This window comes from Oncorhynchus clarkii, chromosome 6, assembly GCF_045791955.1.
Source record: "Oncorhynchus clarkii lewisi isolate Uvic-CL-2024 chromosome 6, UVic_Ocla_1.0, whole genome shotgun sequence".
Taxonomy (NCBI): Eukaryota; Metazoa; Chordata; class Actinopteri; order Salmoniformes; family Salmonidae; genus Oncorhynchus; species Oncorhynchus clarkii.
Window position 1 is genome coordinate 6,611,654 of NC_092152.1, and position 17,814 is coordinate 6,629,467.

The 17,814-nt window shown below is 40.9% G+C and overlaps 1 protein-coding gene across 1 annotated transcript in view; it reads left to right on the forward strand.

Annotated features, from left to right (window-relative positions):
- LOC139410578 (uncharacterized) overlaps window positions 1-11,162 on the forward strand; it is a 35,424-nt gene extending 24,262 nt beyond the window's left edge. The window contains exons 7-11 of the mRNA XM_071155874.1: window positions 8,196-8,270; window positions 8,541-8,816; window positions 8,888-8,962; window positions 9,192-9,269; window positions 9,363-11,162. Coding sequence (XP_071011975.1) covers window positions 8,196-8,270; window positions 8,541-8,816; window positions 8,888-8,962; window positions 9,192-9,269; window positions 9,363-10,675 — 1,817 coding nt within the window. The 3' untranslated portion in view covers window positions 10,676-11,162. The remainder of the gene's footprint in view (window positions 1-8,195; window positions 8,271-8,540; window positions 8,817-8,887; window positions 8,963-9,191; window positions 9,270-9,362) is intronic.
- The last annotated feature ends 6,652 nt before the right edge of the window (window positions 11,163-17,814 follow it).

Consider the following 17,814-nt stretch of genomic DNA (forward strand, 5'->3'; position numbering starts at 1 on the left):
GTTCTAGAACTCCAGTAATGTTTCTAAACACCTAAACAACAACAATAACAACCAGTCTCTTTCCCTGTACAGAACACTTGTACTATCTCATGTAGGTAGGAGTTCATAGTAGGAGTTACAGATGAATAGACTAGATTAATTCTGAATATCAACTAGTTACAATGCATATTACCATCACTCTGAGCTTTGAGCTGGTCCTAAAGCATTAGAACCATTCCAACATTACTGTCACGTCCCTTGATTGTCATTAGTAATGAATGTGATGAACACTCACACCCCTCTGATGAACATCACATCACTATGGTATTTGAGAGGATAATGTGACAGATGGTGATTTGAAGGTCATGATAATAACTAATACATTCTGTTTTACATGATCATTATTCATGACTCTCCATCTTGGATAATGGATGATCAGAAGCAGTACAGGGTGAGTAATTACTTATTTGTCTGTTTTGTTGATTGACAACTAATAACACAAGACACTGTGTTAACTAACCTCCAGATGAGCTTCAATGCCAACTCTCCTTCTGTTGCCTCCAACTGCTCTTAAATGCAAGTAAAACTGAATGCTCTTCAACCGATCGCTGCCCGCCCTTCCAACATCACTACTCTGGACGGTTCTGACTTAGAATATATGGACAACTATAAATACCTAGGTGTCTGGTTAGACTGTAAACACTCACATTAAGCATCTCCTATCCAAATTTACATCTAGAATAGGAATCCTATTTTGCAACAATGCATTCTTCACTCATGCAGCCAAACCCTAACCATCCTACCGATCCTTGACTTCGGCGATGTCATTTACAAAATAGCCTCCAACACTCGACTCAGCAAATTGGATGCAGTCTATCACAGTGCCATCTGTTTTGTCACCAATTTGGTTACCAAACCCGATATACTACCCACCACTGTGACCTGTATGCTCTCGTTGGCTGGCCCTCGCTTCATATTCGTCGCCAAACCCACTGGGTCCAGGTCATCTATAAGTCTTTGCTAGGAAAAGCCCCGCCTTATCTCAGCTCACTGGTCACCAAAGCAGCACCCACCCGTAGCACGCACTCCAGCAGGTATATTTCACTGTCAGGGCAGCTCACAGATCACTGCACCTGTACATATTGCATCTGTAAATAGCCCATCTGTAAATAGCCCATCTGTAAATAGCCCATCTGTAAATAGCCCATCTGTAAATAGCCCATCTGTAAATAGCCCATCTGTAAATAGCCCATCTGTAAATAGCCCATCTGTAAATAGCCCATCTGTAAATAGCCCATCTGTAAATAGCCCATCAAATGACCTCAGCCCCATACTGTTATTTATTTATTTTATTTTGCTCCACCCCAGTATCTCTACTTGCTATTATTATTATCTATTTACTTTCCTCTACACTCATCTTCTGCACATCACTCCGGTGTTTAATTGCTATATTGTAATTATTTTGCCACAATGGCCTATTTATTGCCTTACCTCCTACCTCATTTGCACATACTGTATATACGTAGACATTTATGCTGTATTATTGACTGTATGTTTGTTTATTCTATGTGTAACTCTGTGTTGTTGTCGAACTGCTTTGCTTTATCTTGGCCAGGTCGCAGTTGTAAATGAGAACTTGTTCTCAACTTGCCTACCTGGTTAAATAAAGGTGTTCTCAACTAGCCTACCTGGTTAAATAAAGGTGTTCTCAACTAGCCTACCTGGTTAAATAAAGGTGTTCTCAACTAGCCTACCTGGTTAAATAAAGGTGTTCTCAACTAGCCTACCTGGTTAAATAAAGGTGTTCTCAACTAGCCTACCTGGTTAAATAAAGGTGTTCTCAACTAGCCTACCTGGTTAAATAAAGGTGTTCTCAACTAGCCTACCTGGTTAAATAAAGGTGTTCTCAACTTGCCTACCTGGTTAAATAAAGGTGTTCTCAACTAGCCTACCTGGTTAAATAAAGGTGTTCTCAACTAGCCTACCTGGTTAAATAAAGGTGTTCTCAACTAGCCTACCTGGTTAAATAAAGGTGTTCTCAACTAGCCTACCTGGTTAAATAAAGGTGTTCTCAACTAGCCTACCTGGTTAAATAAAGGTGTTCTCAACTAGCCTACCTGGTTAAATAAAGGTGTTCTCAACTAGCCTACCTGGTTAAATAAAGGTGTTCTCAACTGGCCTACCTGGTTAAATAAAGGTGTTCTCAACTAGCCTACCTGGTTAAATAAAGGTGTTCTCAACTGGTCTACCTGGTTAAATAAAGGTGTTCTCAACTGGCCTACCTGGTTAAATAAAGGTGTTCTCAACTGGCCTACCTGGTTAAATAAAGGTGTTCTCAACTAGCCTACCTGGTTAAATAAAGGTGTTCTCAACTAGCCTACCTGGTTAAATAAAGGTGTTCTCAACTAGCCTACCTGGTTAAATAAAGGTGTTCTCAACTTGCCTACCTGGTTAAATAAAGATGTTCTCAACTAGCCTACCTGGTTAAATAAAGGTGTTCTCAACTAGCCTACCTGGTTAAATAAAGATGTTCTCAACTAGCCTACCTGGTTAAATAAAGATGTTCTCAACTGGCCTACCTGGTTAAATAAAGATGTTCTCAACTTGCCTACCTGGTTAAATAAAGGTGTTCTCAACTAGCCTACCTGGTTAAATAAAGGTGTTCTCAACTAGCCTACCTGGTTAAATAAAGATGTTCTCAACTAGCCTACCTGGTTAAATAAAGGTGTTCTCAACTAGCCTACCTGGTTAAATAAAGGTGTTCTCAACTAGCCTACCTGGTTAAATAAAGGTGTTCTCAACTAGCCTACCTGGTTAAATAAAGGTGTTCTCAACTAGCCTACCTGGTTAAATAAAGGTGTTCTCAACTAGCCGACCTGGTTAAATAAAGGTGTTCTCAACTAGCCTACCTGGTTAAATAAAGGTGTTCTCCACTAGCCTGCCTGGTTAAATAAAGGTGTTCTCCACTAGCCTACCTGGTTAAATAAAGGTGTTCTCAACTAGCCTACCTGGTTAAATAAAGATGTTCTCAACTAGCCTACCTGGTTAAATAAAGGTGTTCTCAACTAGCCTACCTGGTTAAATAAAGGTGTTCTCAACTAGCCTACCTGGTTAAATAAAGGTGTTCTCAACTAGCCTACCTGGTTAAATAAAGGTGTTCTCAACTAGCCTACCTGGTTAAATAAAGGTGTTCTCAACTGGCCTACCTGGTTAAATAAAGGTGTTCTCAACTAGCCTACCTGGTTAAATAAAGGTGTTCTCAACTAGCCTACCTGGTTAAATAAAGGTGTTCTCAACTAGCCTACCTGGTTAAATAAAGATGTTCTCAACTAGCCTACCTGGTTAAATAAAGGTGTTCTCAACTAGCCTACCTGGTTAAATAAAGGTGTTCTCTACTAGCCTACCTGGTTAAATAAAGGTGTTCTCAACTGGCCTACCTGGTTAAATAAAGGTGTTCTCTACTAGCCTACCTGGTTAAATAAAGGTGTTCTCAACTAGCCTACCTGGTTAAATAAAGGTGTTCTCTACTAGCCTACCTGGTTAAATAAAGGTGTTCTCAACTAGCCTACCTGGTTAAATAAAGGTGTTCTCTACTAGCCTACCTGGTTAAATAAAGGTGTTCTCAACTAGCCGACCTGGTTAAATAAAGGTGTTCTCTACTAGCCTACCTGGTTAAATAAAGGTGTTCTCTACTAGCCTACCTGGTTAAATAAAGGTGTTCTCAACTGGCCTACCTGGTTAAATAAAGGTGTTCTCAACTAGCCTACCTGGTTAAATAAAGGTGTTCTCAACTAGCCGACCTGGTTAAATAAAGGTGTTCTCTACTAGCCTACCTGGTTAAATAAAGGTGTTCTCTACTAGCCTACCTGGTTAAATAAAGGTGTTCTCAACTGGCCTACCTGGTTAAATAAAGGTGTTCTCTACTAGCCTACCTGGTTAAATAAAGGTGTTCTCTACTAGCCTACCTGGTTAAATAAAGGTGTTCTCAACTGGCCTACCTGGTTAAATAAAGGTGTTCTCAACTGGCCTACCTGGTTAAATAAAGGTGTTCTCAACTTGCCTACCTGGTTAAATAAAGATGTTCTCAACTAGCCTACCTGGTTAAATAAAGGTGTTCTCAACTAGCCTACCTGGTTAAATAAAGGTGTTCTCAACTAGCCGACCTGGTTAAATAAAGGTGTTCTCTACTAGCCTACCTGGTTAAATAAAGGTGTTCTCAACTGGCCTACCTGGTTAAATAAAGGTGTTCTCAACTAGCCTACCTGGTTAAATAAAGGTGTTCTCAACTAGCCTACCTGGTTAAATAAAGGTGTTCTCAACTAGCCTACCTGGTTAAATAAAGGTGTTCTCAACTAGCCTACCTGGTTAAATAAAGGTGTTCTCTACTAGCCTACCTGGTTAAATAAAGGTAAAATAAAATACATTTAAAAAGACAAAGAACAGACCAGAGTGTTAATCTGATACTATAAAAACTACAGGCCTTGTGAACAGCAGTGTGTCTTCTTCAAGGCTACAAATTAAATGAGTATCTTTACATTTATCAAAACTCTCACCCAAATGTTCTCAAGGTAGGTTGGATTAAGATGTATAGATGTTCTTCAAATTATCCAGATTTTACACAAATGATCTTCCATAGAGAACAACATTTCACATAGTCCTCCCACAATATATCTGCCATAGAGGTCAACATTTCACACACCAAAATGAAAATAGAATCAGCTTGAATTCAGCTTGATGTCTTATTATGAAGCATTCAGTCATTCTCAGACTGCTCACATAGTAGCACTGCTTACATCCCTTTCCCTAGATGTACATTAGTAATGAATGTGATGAACAGTCATTCCAATATAATGTATGGTATTTTATTAAGTTATGTAATGAGACAGAAATTCAATGAACAATAATAACTAATGCATTCTCTTTTACATGATCATTATTCATGACTCTCCATCTTGGATAATGGATGATCAGTATTGGGTGAGTAATTACTTATTTGTCTGTTTTGTTTATTGACAACCAATAACACAAGACAAAGAACAGACCAGAGATGTTCTTCAAATTATCAAGAATTTTCATATCATAGATCTCCCACAATATATCTGCTATGGAGGTCAACATTTCACATAGTCCTCCCACTATATATCTGCTATAGAGGTCAACATTTCACATAGTCCTCCCACTATATATCTGCTATAGAGGTCAATATTTCACATAGTCCTCCCACTATATATCTGCTATAGAGGTCAACATTTCACATAGTCCTCCCACTATATATCTGCTATAGAGGTCAACATTTCACATAGTCCTCCCACTGTATATCTGCCATAGAGGTCAATATTTCACATAGTCCTCCCACTATATAGCTGCCATAGAGGTCAATATTTCACATAGTCCTCCCACTATATATCTGCCATAGAGGTCAATATTTCACATAGTCCTCCCACTATATATCTGCCATAGAGGTCAATATTTCACATAGTCCTCCCACTATATATCTGCCATGGAGGTCAACATTTCACATAGTCCTCCCACTATATATCTGCCATAGAGGTCAATATTTCACATAGTCCTCCCACTATATAGCTGCCATAGAGGTCAATATTTCACATAGTCCTCCCACTATATATCTGCCATAGAGGTCAATATTTCACATAGTCCTCCCACTATATATCTGCCATAGAGGTCAATATTTCACATAGTCCTCCCACTATATATCTGCCATAGAGGTCAATATTTCACATAGTCCTCCCACTATATATCTGCCATAGAGGTCAATATTTCACATAGTCCTCCCACTATATATCTGCCATAGAGGTCAATATTTCACATAGTCCTCCCACTATATATCTGCCATAGAGGTCAATATTTCACATAGTCCTCCCACTATATATCTGCCATAGAGGTCAATATTTCACATAGTCCTCCCACTATATATCTGCCATAGAGGTCAACATTTCACATAGTCCTCCCACTATATATCTGCCATAGAGGTCAATATTTCACATAGTCCTCCCACTATATATCTGCCATAGAGGTCAATATTTCACATAGTCCTCCCACTATATATCTGCCATAGAGGTCAATATTTCACATAGTCCTCCCACTATATATCTGCCATAGAGGTCAATATTTCACTATATATCTGCCATAGAGGTCAATATTTCACATAGTCCTCCCACTATATATCTGCCATAGAGGTCAATATTTCACATAGTTCTCCCACTATATATCTGCCATAGAGGTCAATATTTCACATAGTCCTCCCACTATATATCTGCCATAGAGGTCAATATTTCACATAGTCCTCCCACTATATAGCTGCCATAGAGGTCAATATTTCACATAGTCCTCCCACTATATATCTGCCATAGAGGTCAATATTTCACATAGTCCTCCCACTATATATCTGCCATAGAGGTCAATATTTCACATAGTCCTCCCACTATATATCTGCCATGGAGGTCAACATTTCACATAGTCCTCCCACTATATATCTGCTATAGAGGTCAACATTTCACATAGTCCTCCCACTATATATCTGCTATAGAGGTCAATATTTCACATAGTCCTCCCACTATATATCTGCTATAGAGGTCAACATTTCACATAGTCCTCCCACTATATATCTGCTATAGAGGTCAACATTTCACATAGTCCTCCCACTGTATATCTGCCATAGAGGTCAATATTTCACATAGTCCTCCCACTATATAGCTGCCATAGAGGTCAATATTTCACATAGTCCTCCCACTATATATCTGCCATAGAGGTCAATATTTCACATAGTCCTCCCACTATATATCTGCCATAGAGGTCAATATTTCACATAGTCCTCCCACTATATATCTGCCATGGAGGTCAACATTTCACATAGTCCTCCCACTATATATCTGCCATAGAGGTCAATATTTCACATAGTCCTCCCACTATATAGCTGCCATAGAGGTCAATATTTCACATAGTCCTCCCACTATATATCTGCCATAGAGGTCAATATTTCACATAGTCCTCCCACTATATATCTGCCATAGAGGTCAATATTTCACATAGTCCTCCCACTATATATCTGCCATAGAGGTCAATATTTCACATAGTCCTCCCACTATATATCTGCCATAGAGGTCAATATTTCACATAGTCCTCCCACTATATATCTGCCATAGAGGTCAATATTTCACATAGTCCTCCCACTATATATATGCCATAGAGGTCAATATTTCACATAGTCCTCCCACTATATATCTGCCATAGAGGTCAATATTTCACATAGTCCTCCCACTATATATCTGCCATAGAGGTCAACATTTCACATAGTCCTCCCACTATATATCTGCCATAGAGGTCAATATTTCACATAGTCCTCCCACTATATATCTGCCATAGAGGTCAATATTTCACATAGTCCTCCCACTATATATCTGCCATAGAGGTCAATATTTCACATAGTCCTCCCACTATATATCTGCCATAGAGGTCAATATTTCACATAGTCCTCCCACTATATATCTGCCATAGAGGTCAATATTTCACATAGTTCTCCCACTATATATCTGCCATAGAGGTCAATATTTCACATAGTCCTCCCACTATATATCTGCCATAGAGGTCAATATTTCACATAGTTCTCCCACTATATATCTGCCATAGAGGTCAATATTTCACATAGTCCTCCCACTATATATCTGCCATAGAGGTCAATATTTCACATAGTTCTCCCACTATATATCTGCCATAGAGGTCAATATTTCACATAGTTCTCCCACTATATATCTGCCATAGAGGTCAATATTTCACATAGTTCTCCCACTATATATATTTCACATTCCAAAATGAACATGGAATCAGCTTGAATTCAGTATCTTTACATTTATCAAAACTCTCCCCAAATGTTCTCAAGGTTGGTTGTATTATGATGTCATATGTTCTTCACATTCTACTGAATGTATATTCTATAGAACCCTGCCTCCTGACACAATATCCTGTATCTGACATAGAGCCCAATGCTGGTTATCACAAACAATGACAATAATAATTTGATCAGAGATAGGCCAACAACAAAACAACATTATTTATGAAGTTAACCAGATCTCATTGGTGCCCACAGTCCCTACATGAGGGAGGCTTGAGTGACAGGAGAAATCTGATTGGTCCTGTTTGTTCTGTATATAGTGATGTCGTCTACCACACAGAACTCACCTCTCTGTTTTACACCATAGTCTCAGGATCACGGTATTTACAACGTGAGACCCAGGAGGACAAGCTGAAGAGGGAGGCATCAGCTGGTGAGCTTGGTAAGTATGAGAGAGTCTGGAGGAGAGAGGATTGAATCAGGGAACATGAGTGATGTCATTCAGTTTTTCAGACTAATTCATTTGTAATGTATCCAATAGTCAATAGACCAGTTGATGATTGGTTCAGCTCAGATAACTGTTGACTGGAGGAAATAATTACTAATAATTGTACCACCTCCATCAAATGATAATGTCTTTATAGACATACTATTGAATTAATTAATACATTACTTATTCAAACAACCAATTAAATATGTTAATTTCTCTCAGAGTTGAAGATGTTTAAAGAGATGATGAATCAACTAGAGGACAGCAACCACAGACTGGGAGAGAAGGACAAACTACTGGGAGAGAAGGACAAACTACTGGAAGAGAGAGACAAACAACTGGAAGAGAGAGACAAACAACTGGAAGAGAGAGACAAACTACTGGAAGAGAGAGACAAACTACTGGAGGGAAAAGAAAATGAACTAAAAGAGAGGAGACAGGAAGTAGAAGAGAGGAGACAGGAAGTAGAAGAGAGGAGAAACCCAGAACTCCCCTTCAGTACGTCTATGTGCCTTCATGTGTCACTGAGGTAAATGTTCCCATTCTAAATGGTTGTTCTATTATTCTAGAACATGGAGAGATGTCAGATACAGGTTCCATCCTCGCAGTCAGGAGGAGAAACAGCAAGGACCTTCCTCCATTCAGTGAGTTATCAATATTGTCCTGTTGTCTCCTACTGTTTCTAGTCTATAGTGGTCCATCCTTCACTTAGTGAGTTATCAATGTTGTCTCAAAATTTCGTTATCTTAAAATTCTCTATTTTCACCAATAATCTATATTTCAATATGATGTGTAATGTATTTGTTTATACTATGTCTTAAATGTGTCTCTGATGAGTCAGTATGTTGACCAGTTCTCTATGTTGTGTTACAGTGGGAGGAGAGACCTCTGATACAGACCCCACACTTCCACTGAGGAGGACAAACAGCATGGAGTTTATTCCTCCAGATAGTGAGTTATGGGTGTAGATGATATTATATTAGACAATGTTGTACATCCTCCAGAGAGTCAGAGTGTTGATCAGTGCTGTGTGTTGTGTTGCAGTGGGAGGAGAGAGCAGCAGTCCAGACTCCCCAGTGTCTCCCAGTGTGTCTGAGCTGAGACTGGTGCTGCTGGGGAGGACTGGGGCTGGGAGGAGTGCAGCAGGAAACACCATCCTGGGCAGAGAGGAGTTTGGGGCCCAGGCCAGCCCCTCTGCAGTGACCCAGAGGAGTAAGAGGAGAGAGGGGGACGTGTGTGGGAGACGGCTGGTGCTGGTGGACACTCCAGACTGGTTCTGTCCTGGACTCTCTCTGAAGGAAATGAGACAGGATGTGGGGCTCTGTGTCCGTCTGTCTGCCCCGGGACCCCATGCCTTCCTCCTGGTCATACCAGTGGAGCCCTCTAAGGGGGAGGAGAGAGGGGTGCTGGAGAGAATGGAGGAGATGTTTGGGGAGGATTTTTGGGGACACACTGTGATTCTATTCACCCATGATGATGGACTGAAAGAGCAGAGCATTGAGGAGTTTCTCCAAGCAGGAAGTCAGGACCTCCAGCAGCTTGTAGAGAAAAGTGGGAGCAGGTACCACGTCCTCAACATTAGGGACAGGGCCCATGGCACTCAGGTATCAGAGCTGCTGGATCAGGTAGAGGAGATGGTGGCAGGAAACAGAGAGAGATTCTACAGCAGTCAGACCTACCAAGAGGCAGAGGACCAGGTTAGAGAGATGGAGGGGAAGATCCAGAGAGAGAGAGGAGAGAGGAAACAGAGGGAGGAGAGAGACTTGAGAGAGAGGCTTCAGAAGGAGTTGCAGGACTCTCTGATAAAGATAGAGGGAGTGATCCAGGAACATGAGGGAGATATCAGAACACTCAGTGAAAGAACCAGTGAACTGGAGAGACAGGTGGAAGAAGAGAGGGATGAGGAGAAGAAAAGAGAGCTGGAGAGGGAGCTGAAGAGGGAGTCTGATAGGAGGGAGGAGATGGAGAGAAAGCTGGAGAGATTTAGAGAGAAGAGAGAGAATGAGAGGAGGGAGATGGAGGAGAGACACAGACAGGAGATAGAGGAGATGATGGAGAACTATGAAGGAGAGGCCAGAGTTGAAGCAGAGAGAAACCTGATGAAGATAGTCCTACCTGAGTTACAGAGGAATATCATGATCTCACAGACAAAGATGGAGAGGGAGTTCAGCAGACAGATGAAAGAGAAGAATATAGAGATGGAGAGACTAAGACAGAACTTGAAAGAAGTCAGGGAAGCTCACTCAGTGTTGCAGAAGGGACTGGAACGAGAGGGGAAAGGTCAGAGGGCACTGATAGGGTTGTTGGGCTGGGTCAGGAGAAACTCATCAAGTTGGCTTCTCCACAATCTGATATGATTCACCATCACCGTCTATGATGATGAACCAGACCAGGTCTACTGTCCACTGTACCGTGGGGGGTGACCATGGATCATGGTGGTCATGGGGAAAACAGGACAGAATCATGTCTGGTCCAGTCTACAGTGTCAAGAGAAGGAGGGGAGGGAGGTCTGTAAAGATCTTGATGAGACGTAAAACACAATTCCAATCCAACATAGATTATTGACCTTTGCACTGCAGACCTTTAGAATGGAGAGGGTTGTGGGGGGTCAGGAGGTCAGCGGGCGGAGTCAGAGACTGAGAACTCTAAAGATCTGAGTGAGACTTTTACTCAGTGTTTGAGGAGGTCTACTATTGAACAGAGAACCATACTGTATTTACCACACACTACTTCCTGTTCTTATTCAAATTGTTTCATGTTGAAACTTTAAATATACACTGAGTGCACAAAACATTAAGAACACCTTCCTAAAGGTGTTACAATAAAATGTAACTTTGTAAGACATCAGTGTTTGGACATTGTTTGTCTTGCATGATTCTCTACCGTACAGAGCTGAGCTGTCAACACTGAGCTGTCAACACTGAGCTGTCAACACTGAGTTGTCAACACTGAGATGTCAACACTGAGCTGTCAACACTGAGATGTAAACACTGAGGTGTCAACACTGAGCTGTCAACACTGAGATGTCAACAGTGAGCTGTCAACACGGAGCTGTCAACACTGAGCTGCTGTCAACACGGAGCTGTCAACACGGAGCTGTCAACACTGAGCTGTCAACACGGAGCTATCAACACTGAGCTGTCAACACTGAGCTGTCAAAACTGAGCTGTCAAAACTGAGCTGTCAAAACTGAGCTGTCAAAACTGAGCTGTCAACACTGAGCTGTCAACACTGAGCTGTCAACACTGAGCTGTCAAAACTGAGCTGTCAACACTGAGCTGTCAACACTGAGCTGTCAACACTGAGCTGTCAACACTGAGCTGTCAACACTGAGCTGTCAATACTGAGCTGTCAAAACTGAGCTGTCAACACTGAGCTGTCAACACTGAGCTGTCAACAGTAGGCTGGTCTCTACATGATACTGCTACTACTACTGCTACTACTGCTACTACTTCTACTACTACTACTGCTACTACTACTGCTACTACTACTACTACTGCTACTACTACTACTGCTACTATTACTGCTACTACTACTGCTACTGATGCTACTACTACTGCTACTGATGCTACTACTACTACTACTGCTACTGCTACTACTACTGCTACTGCTACTGCTGCTACTACTACTGCTACTGCTACTGCTACTACTACTACTGCTACTGCTGCTACTACTACTACTACTGCTACTACTAATACTACTACTACTGTTGCTACTACCACTAATACTACTACTACTGTTGATACTACCACTACTACTACTACTACTACTACTGCTACTACTACTAATACTCTAGGACAGCAGTTTGAGAAGACCAGAGGAAGTGATGGAGAAACTAATGTTCCAATGTCCAATATTTTATTTATAATCTAACAATTCCCCAACAACGACCTCATACACATAAAGCTAAAGGGGTGAATGAGAATATGTGTATATATAAGTATATCAATGAGCGATGGCCGAGCGAAATAGGCAAGGTGCAGTAGATGTTATAAACAGTGATTGCTCTTTAGCAGTCTCATGGACTTTGTTGGAAAGGGGAGCAATTTGACTTTCCAATATTGATTGTATTGTTTAGACATTACAGTTGATCTGGAAGTATCATTTTTTGGAGGCGCTAAAATAAGGTCAATTGTACGGACCAGTGCGATGTACAAAAGCGAGTTTGTTAACGTTAATTGAACAGTTTTGAACAAATTCATTTCTTAAAAAATGAAGGAGAATCAAGAGAGAAATAGAGTGAGAGAGAGTCATTTTTTTCACTTATCTGGCAATTGCAGCTAGCTAGTTTAGCCTATTGAAAGACCCTGCTCGAACAGAGGGTTAGCTAGTTGGCTAGTTGGCTAGGACCTTCCAACACAACACTGGAACTCTCAAGGTAAGCTTTTGGTATTGCTAATTTGTTGCCACCGGGGCCCGCCGGCATAACTGCTACCTAACTGTTGTCATGACTCTCTCTCCTGGGTGAGGATCAAAGATAGAACCCCCCCTGTCGTGGAAATGTCCCCTATTTACCAAATCATGAGAGCAAACCACAACACAAGTCAGAGTTAGTTATCAAAGTCCATCTTTAATTATATGAGCTCTATCACAACCCTGTGACTCTCAGATCAATTCAGTGTCTATCAATGAATTCTCTGAGAGCCCCCTCTACATTGTAACTGAGATCCTTTAATAGCAAAGATCCACTCCCCCTAGACGACATGACAAACCACAGGTCTTAGGAACTTACACAAAGATCCACCCCCCCTAGACGACATGACAAACCACAGGTCTTAGGAACTTACACAAAGAAAATACTTTACTTCAGAGAGGAGTATCCGCTAGCCAGACAGAGTTGGCTATAAATTATCGTTCAGTTTGGTCTCCTAAACAAAGCTCTTATTTCGTCCTTGGTACAAAATGGTACCAAGACATTACCCCCACCCTATGATATATATCAAATTGTCATTTAGATACAAGCACATATCAAATCCATCCTATCTTGACAAGATCACAGAGACACACTGACTGGCACACAGACATTGTGGAGCCAAGAGATACACGCTTGACCTCTCCCCTCTCTCTGGCCCAAACAACTTAGTCTTGACATAGAACAGATACTGCAACCCCGCCACAGTATTATACAAAAATAACATTCTGATGAGAAGTAACTTACAAACATATGATGAATATAAAACATCTTACCCATGTTACCACCTAATTCTGATTATTCCCCAACACACCCCCCCCCCCCCCCCCCCAGAGAGGAAGGGGGAGGAGTTGGGACGGTTTTATGACTTAACACCGGTCGTAAACTCTCTTCGGCTCTGCAGTATTGAGAATGGAATGTCTGAGTGTTACAAAATAAACTCTTGCTTAAAACATTTACATCAAAATATTGGACATTGGAACATTAGTTTTGGAATCCAAACGTTTGGAATGGTCTGTTGGGATCCAAACAATAATCATGTCATATAATTTAGTATTTGGTGATATCATTAAGGATGGTATAACTAAATAACTGTATATTTAAGAGCTTTCACAATATAGATATCAGAATTACATCTAAATGTTTTAAAACGTATACGATGAAATACGAAACTATATGTGGAAAGATAGCAATGTGATTTTAGCCTTCTAAATGATATAATAGTTTTTCAACTTTTGGTAAGTCAGTAACCACGCCCATGTGAAGACATTGTGGCAACGTGATGGAACCGCCCTCCAAGATGAGTTCTTAAAAGAACTCGCTGAAGATCTAACTATTTAGACCACAGGCTGAAATGGTTGTAATTTAAATACGGACCAGACAGAGTGGAGCAGTGACACGGCTGACAAACGGTTTAAAAATACAACACCAGAAAATAAAACCTCTGAAACTCTCGATGAGTGAAGGTGAAGACTAGACATTCAGTCTGCAGCTGCACATGTAATATAGTCTAGGAAACTCGACCAAAGACGGACGACAAAGAACAGTTTCCTCTCACCACCATAGGTACCTTTGAGGTATCTATTCTACAAATTAAATCTGTTTCTTTACATTTATAGGTACTATCCCCAAATGTTCTCAAGGTACAGCTGAAGTCGGAAGTTTACATATACCTTAGCCAAATACATTTAAACTCAGTTTTTCACTGACATTTAATTCAAGTAAAAATGACCTGTCTTAGGTCAGTTAGGATCACCACTTTATTTTAAGAATGTGAAATGTCAGAATAATAGTAGGGAGAAGGATTTATTTCAGCTTTTATTTCTTTCATCACATCCCCAGTGGGTCAGAAGTTTACATACACTCAATTAGTATTTTGTAGCATTGCCTTTAAATTGTTTAACTTGGGTCAAACGTTTCGGGTAGCCTTACACAAGCCTCCCACAATAAGCTGGTTGAATTTTGGCCCATACCCCTGACAGAGCTGTCAACACTGAGCTGTCAACACTGAGCTGTCAACAGTAGGCTGGTGTCTACATGATACTACTACTACTACTACTACTACTACTGCTACTGCTACTACTACTGATACTGCTGCTACTACTATTACTACTGCTACTGCTACTGCTACTACTACTGCTACTACTACTGCAACTACTACTGCTGCTACTACTACTACTGCTACTGCTACTACTACTGCTACTACTACTGCAACTACTACTGCTGCTACTACTACTACTGCTACTGCTACTGCTACTACTACTGCCGCTACTACTACTAATACTCTAGGACAGCAGTTTGAGAAGACCAGAGGAAGTGATGGAGCATCAGTCTGAATGCAGATGTCCATATGACTGATAGGTGAGTAATTAAATAGACATGCAGTAACCTTGTCTGACCACCAGATGTCTCTGTTTTACCACCAGAGGAGCAGGAGGAACCATGAGGACTTTCAGAGTAGCAGTTGTCCATTCAACAGCTGACTCCAATAGTTGATTCCAACTCTTTTGATTTGATTCCCAAACAGACACACAGAGAAATATCAGCATCATGTTGCTTGTTTTACTATATAGAAAGTGTTTTGTTGCTTTGTATCACACATAGTATATGTTACTTCAACAATACAGTATTAAATCAGTATCACTAAATACCATATCAGTGGTTATGTACAGTAGTAAGCACACTTTGGATTACATATTCTGTCCCCAAAAATACCTTGATAATCAGAATATAGTGTGAATAATGTTGTAGCTTTTCATTGACGGTGTTTGTAAGATGTCCCCTTTTAAATGTTCTGGTTATTTAGTGGAGCTTTGTCCTTTTGAGAGGCTGTTTTTACACCAGAAACTGTATTTATTTAAGACACATAGTGATGTCATAAGTCAATGGTGCCACCTGACATTGATTTTAAAAGGCAGGATAATGATAAATAGTTCCACTTTCCACATCTGTCTACATTTGTAAGATATCCAGACACAATGCATGTCTGACTCCCTCCGGAGGTGTTCAGGAAAATCCCAATCACATCATAATGTGTCTTTTCATCATCTACCCCAGTGGTTCACAAACTTTGTATCGTCCCGTACCCCTTCAAACACTCAACCTCCAGGGGTCTGTACTGCTCTCTACACCATGCGCCCTACCCTACACACACACACACACACACACACACACACACACACACACACACACACACACACACACACACACACACACACACACACACACACACACACACACACACACACACACACACACACACACACACACAACTCCTGAATACTCCAAACACACACACACACACACACACAACTCCTGAATACTCCAAACACACACCACTAAAATATAAGTGATGGAAATGAGGGAGGTGAAGGGAGGTGAAGGTGAGGGAGAAGGAGAAATGAGTTAGAAAGTGAGGGGTGGAAAGAGGAAAAGAGTGAGGACGTTCAGGGTTAGGGGTGATGAGAAGGAAAGGTTGCTGATGAAGGAGGGGAGAGGAGAGGAGAGGGGGCTGGCGAGAGGTGAGGAGAGGAGATAGGAGAGAGGTTAGGAGAGGTGACAAGCGAGAGGTGAGGAGAGGGGACAGGTGAGAGGTGAGGAGAGGAGATAGGAGAGAGGTGAGGAGAGGTGACAGGTGAGAGGTGAGGAGAGGGGACAGGTGAGAGGTGAGGAGAGGGGACAGGTGAGAGGTGAGGAGACACACACACACACACACACACATACAACTCCTGAATACTCCAAACACAGCTTGTTGTTGTAATGCTATGCACTCTATCTAGGTTGTTGTAATGCTATGCACTCTATCTTAGAGGTTGTTATAATGCTATGCACTCTATCTAGGTTGTTGTAACACTATGCACTCTATCTAGGTTGTTGTAATGCTATGCACTCTATCTAGGTTGTTGTAACGCTATGCACTCTATCATAGAGGTTGTTGTAATGCTATGCACTCTATCATAGAGGTTGTTGTAATGCTATGCACTCTATCTTAGAGGTTGTTGTAATGCTATGCACTCTATCTTAGAGGTTGTTGTAACGCTATGCACTCTATCATAGAGGTTGTTGTAATGCTATGCACTCTATCATAGAGGTTGTTGTAATGCTATGCACTCTATCTTAGAGGTTGTTGTAATGCTATGCACTCTATCTAGGTTGTTTTAATGCTATGCACTCTATCATAGAGGTTGTTGTAATGCTATGCACTCTATCATAGAGGTTGTTGTAATGCTATGCACTCTATCTAGGTTGTTGTAACGCTATGCACTCTATCTAGGTTGTTGTAACACTATGCACTCTATCTAGGTTGTTGTAACACTATGCACTCTATCTAGGTTGTTGTAATGCTATGCACTCTATCATGGGGCGGCAGGGTAGCCTAGTGGTTAGAGCGTTGGACTAGTAACCGGAAGGTTGCGAGTTCAAACCCCCGAGCTGGCAAGGTACAAATCTGTCGTTCTGCCCCTGAACAGGCAGTTAACCCACTGTTCCCAGGCCGTCATTGAAAATAAGAATTTGTTCTTAACTGACTTGCCTGGTTAAATAAAGGTAAAATAAAATAAAATAAAATCATAGAGGTTGTTGTAATGCTATGCACTCTATCTTAGAGGTTGTTGTAACGCTATGCACTCTATCTAGGTTGTTGTAACGCTATGCACTCTATCTTAGAGGTTGTTGTAATGCTATGCACTCTATCATAGAGGTTGTTGTAATGCTATGCACTCTATCTAGGTTGTTGTAACGCTATGCACTCTATCTTAGAGGTTGTTGTAATACTATGTACTCTATCTTAGAGGTTGTTGTAATGCTATGCACTCTATCTAGGTTGTTGTAATACTATGTACTCTATCTTAGAGGTTGTTATAATGCTATGCACTCTATCTTAGAGGTTGTTGTAATGCTATGCACTCTATATTAGAGGTTGTTGTAACACTATGCACTCTATCTAGGTTGTTGTAACGCTATGCACTCTATCATAGAGGTTGTTGTAATGCTATGCACTCTATCTTAGAGGTTGTTGTAATGCTATGCACTCTATCTTAGAGGTTGTTGTAATGCTATGCACTCAATCTTAGAGGTTGTTGTAAT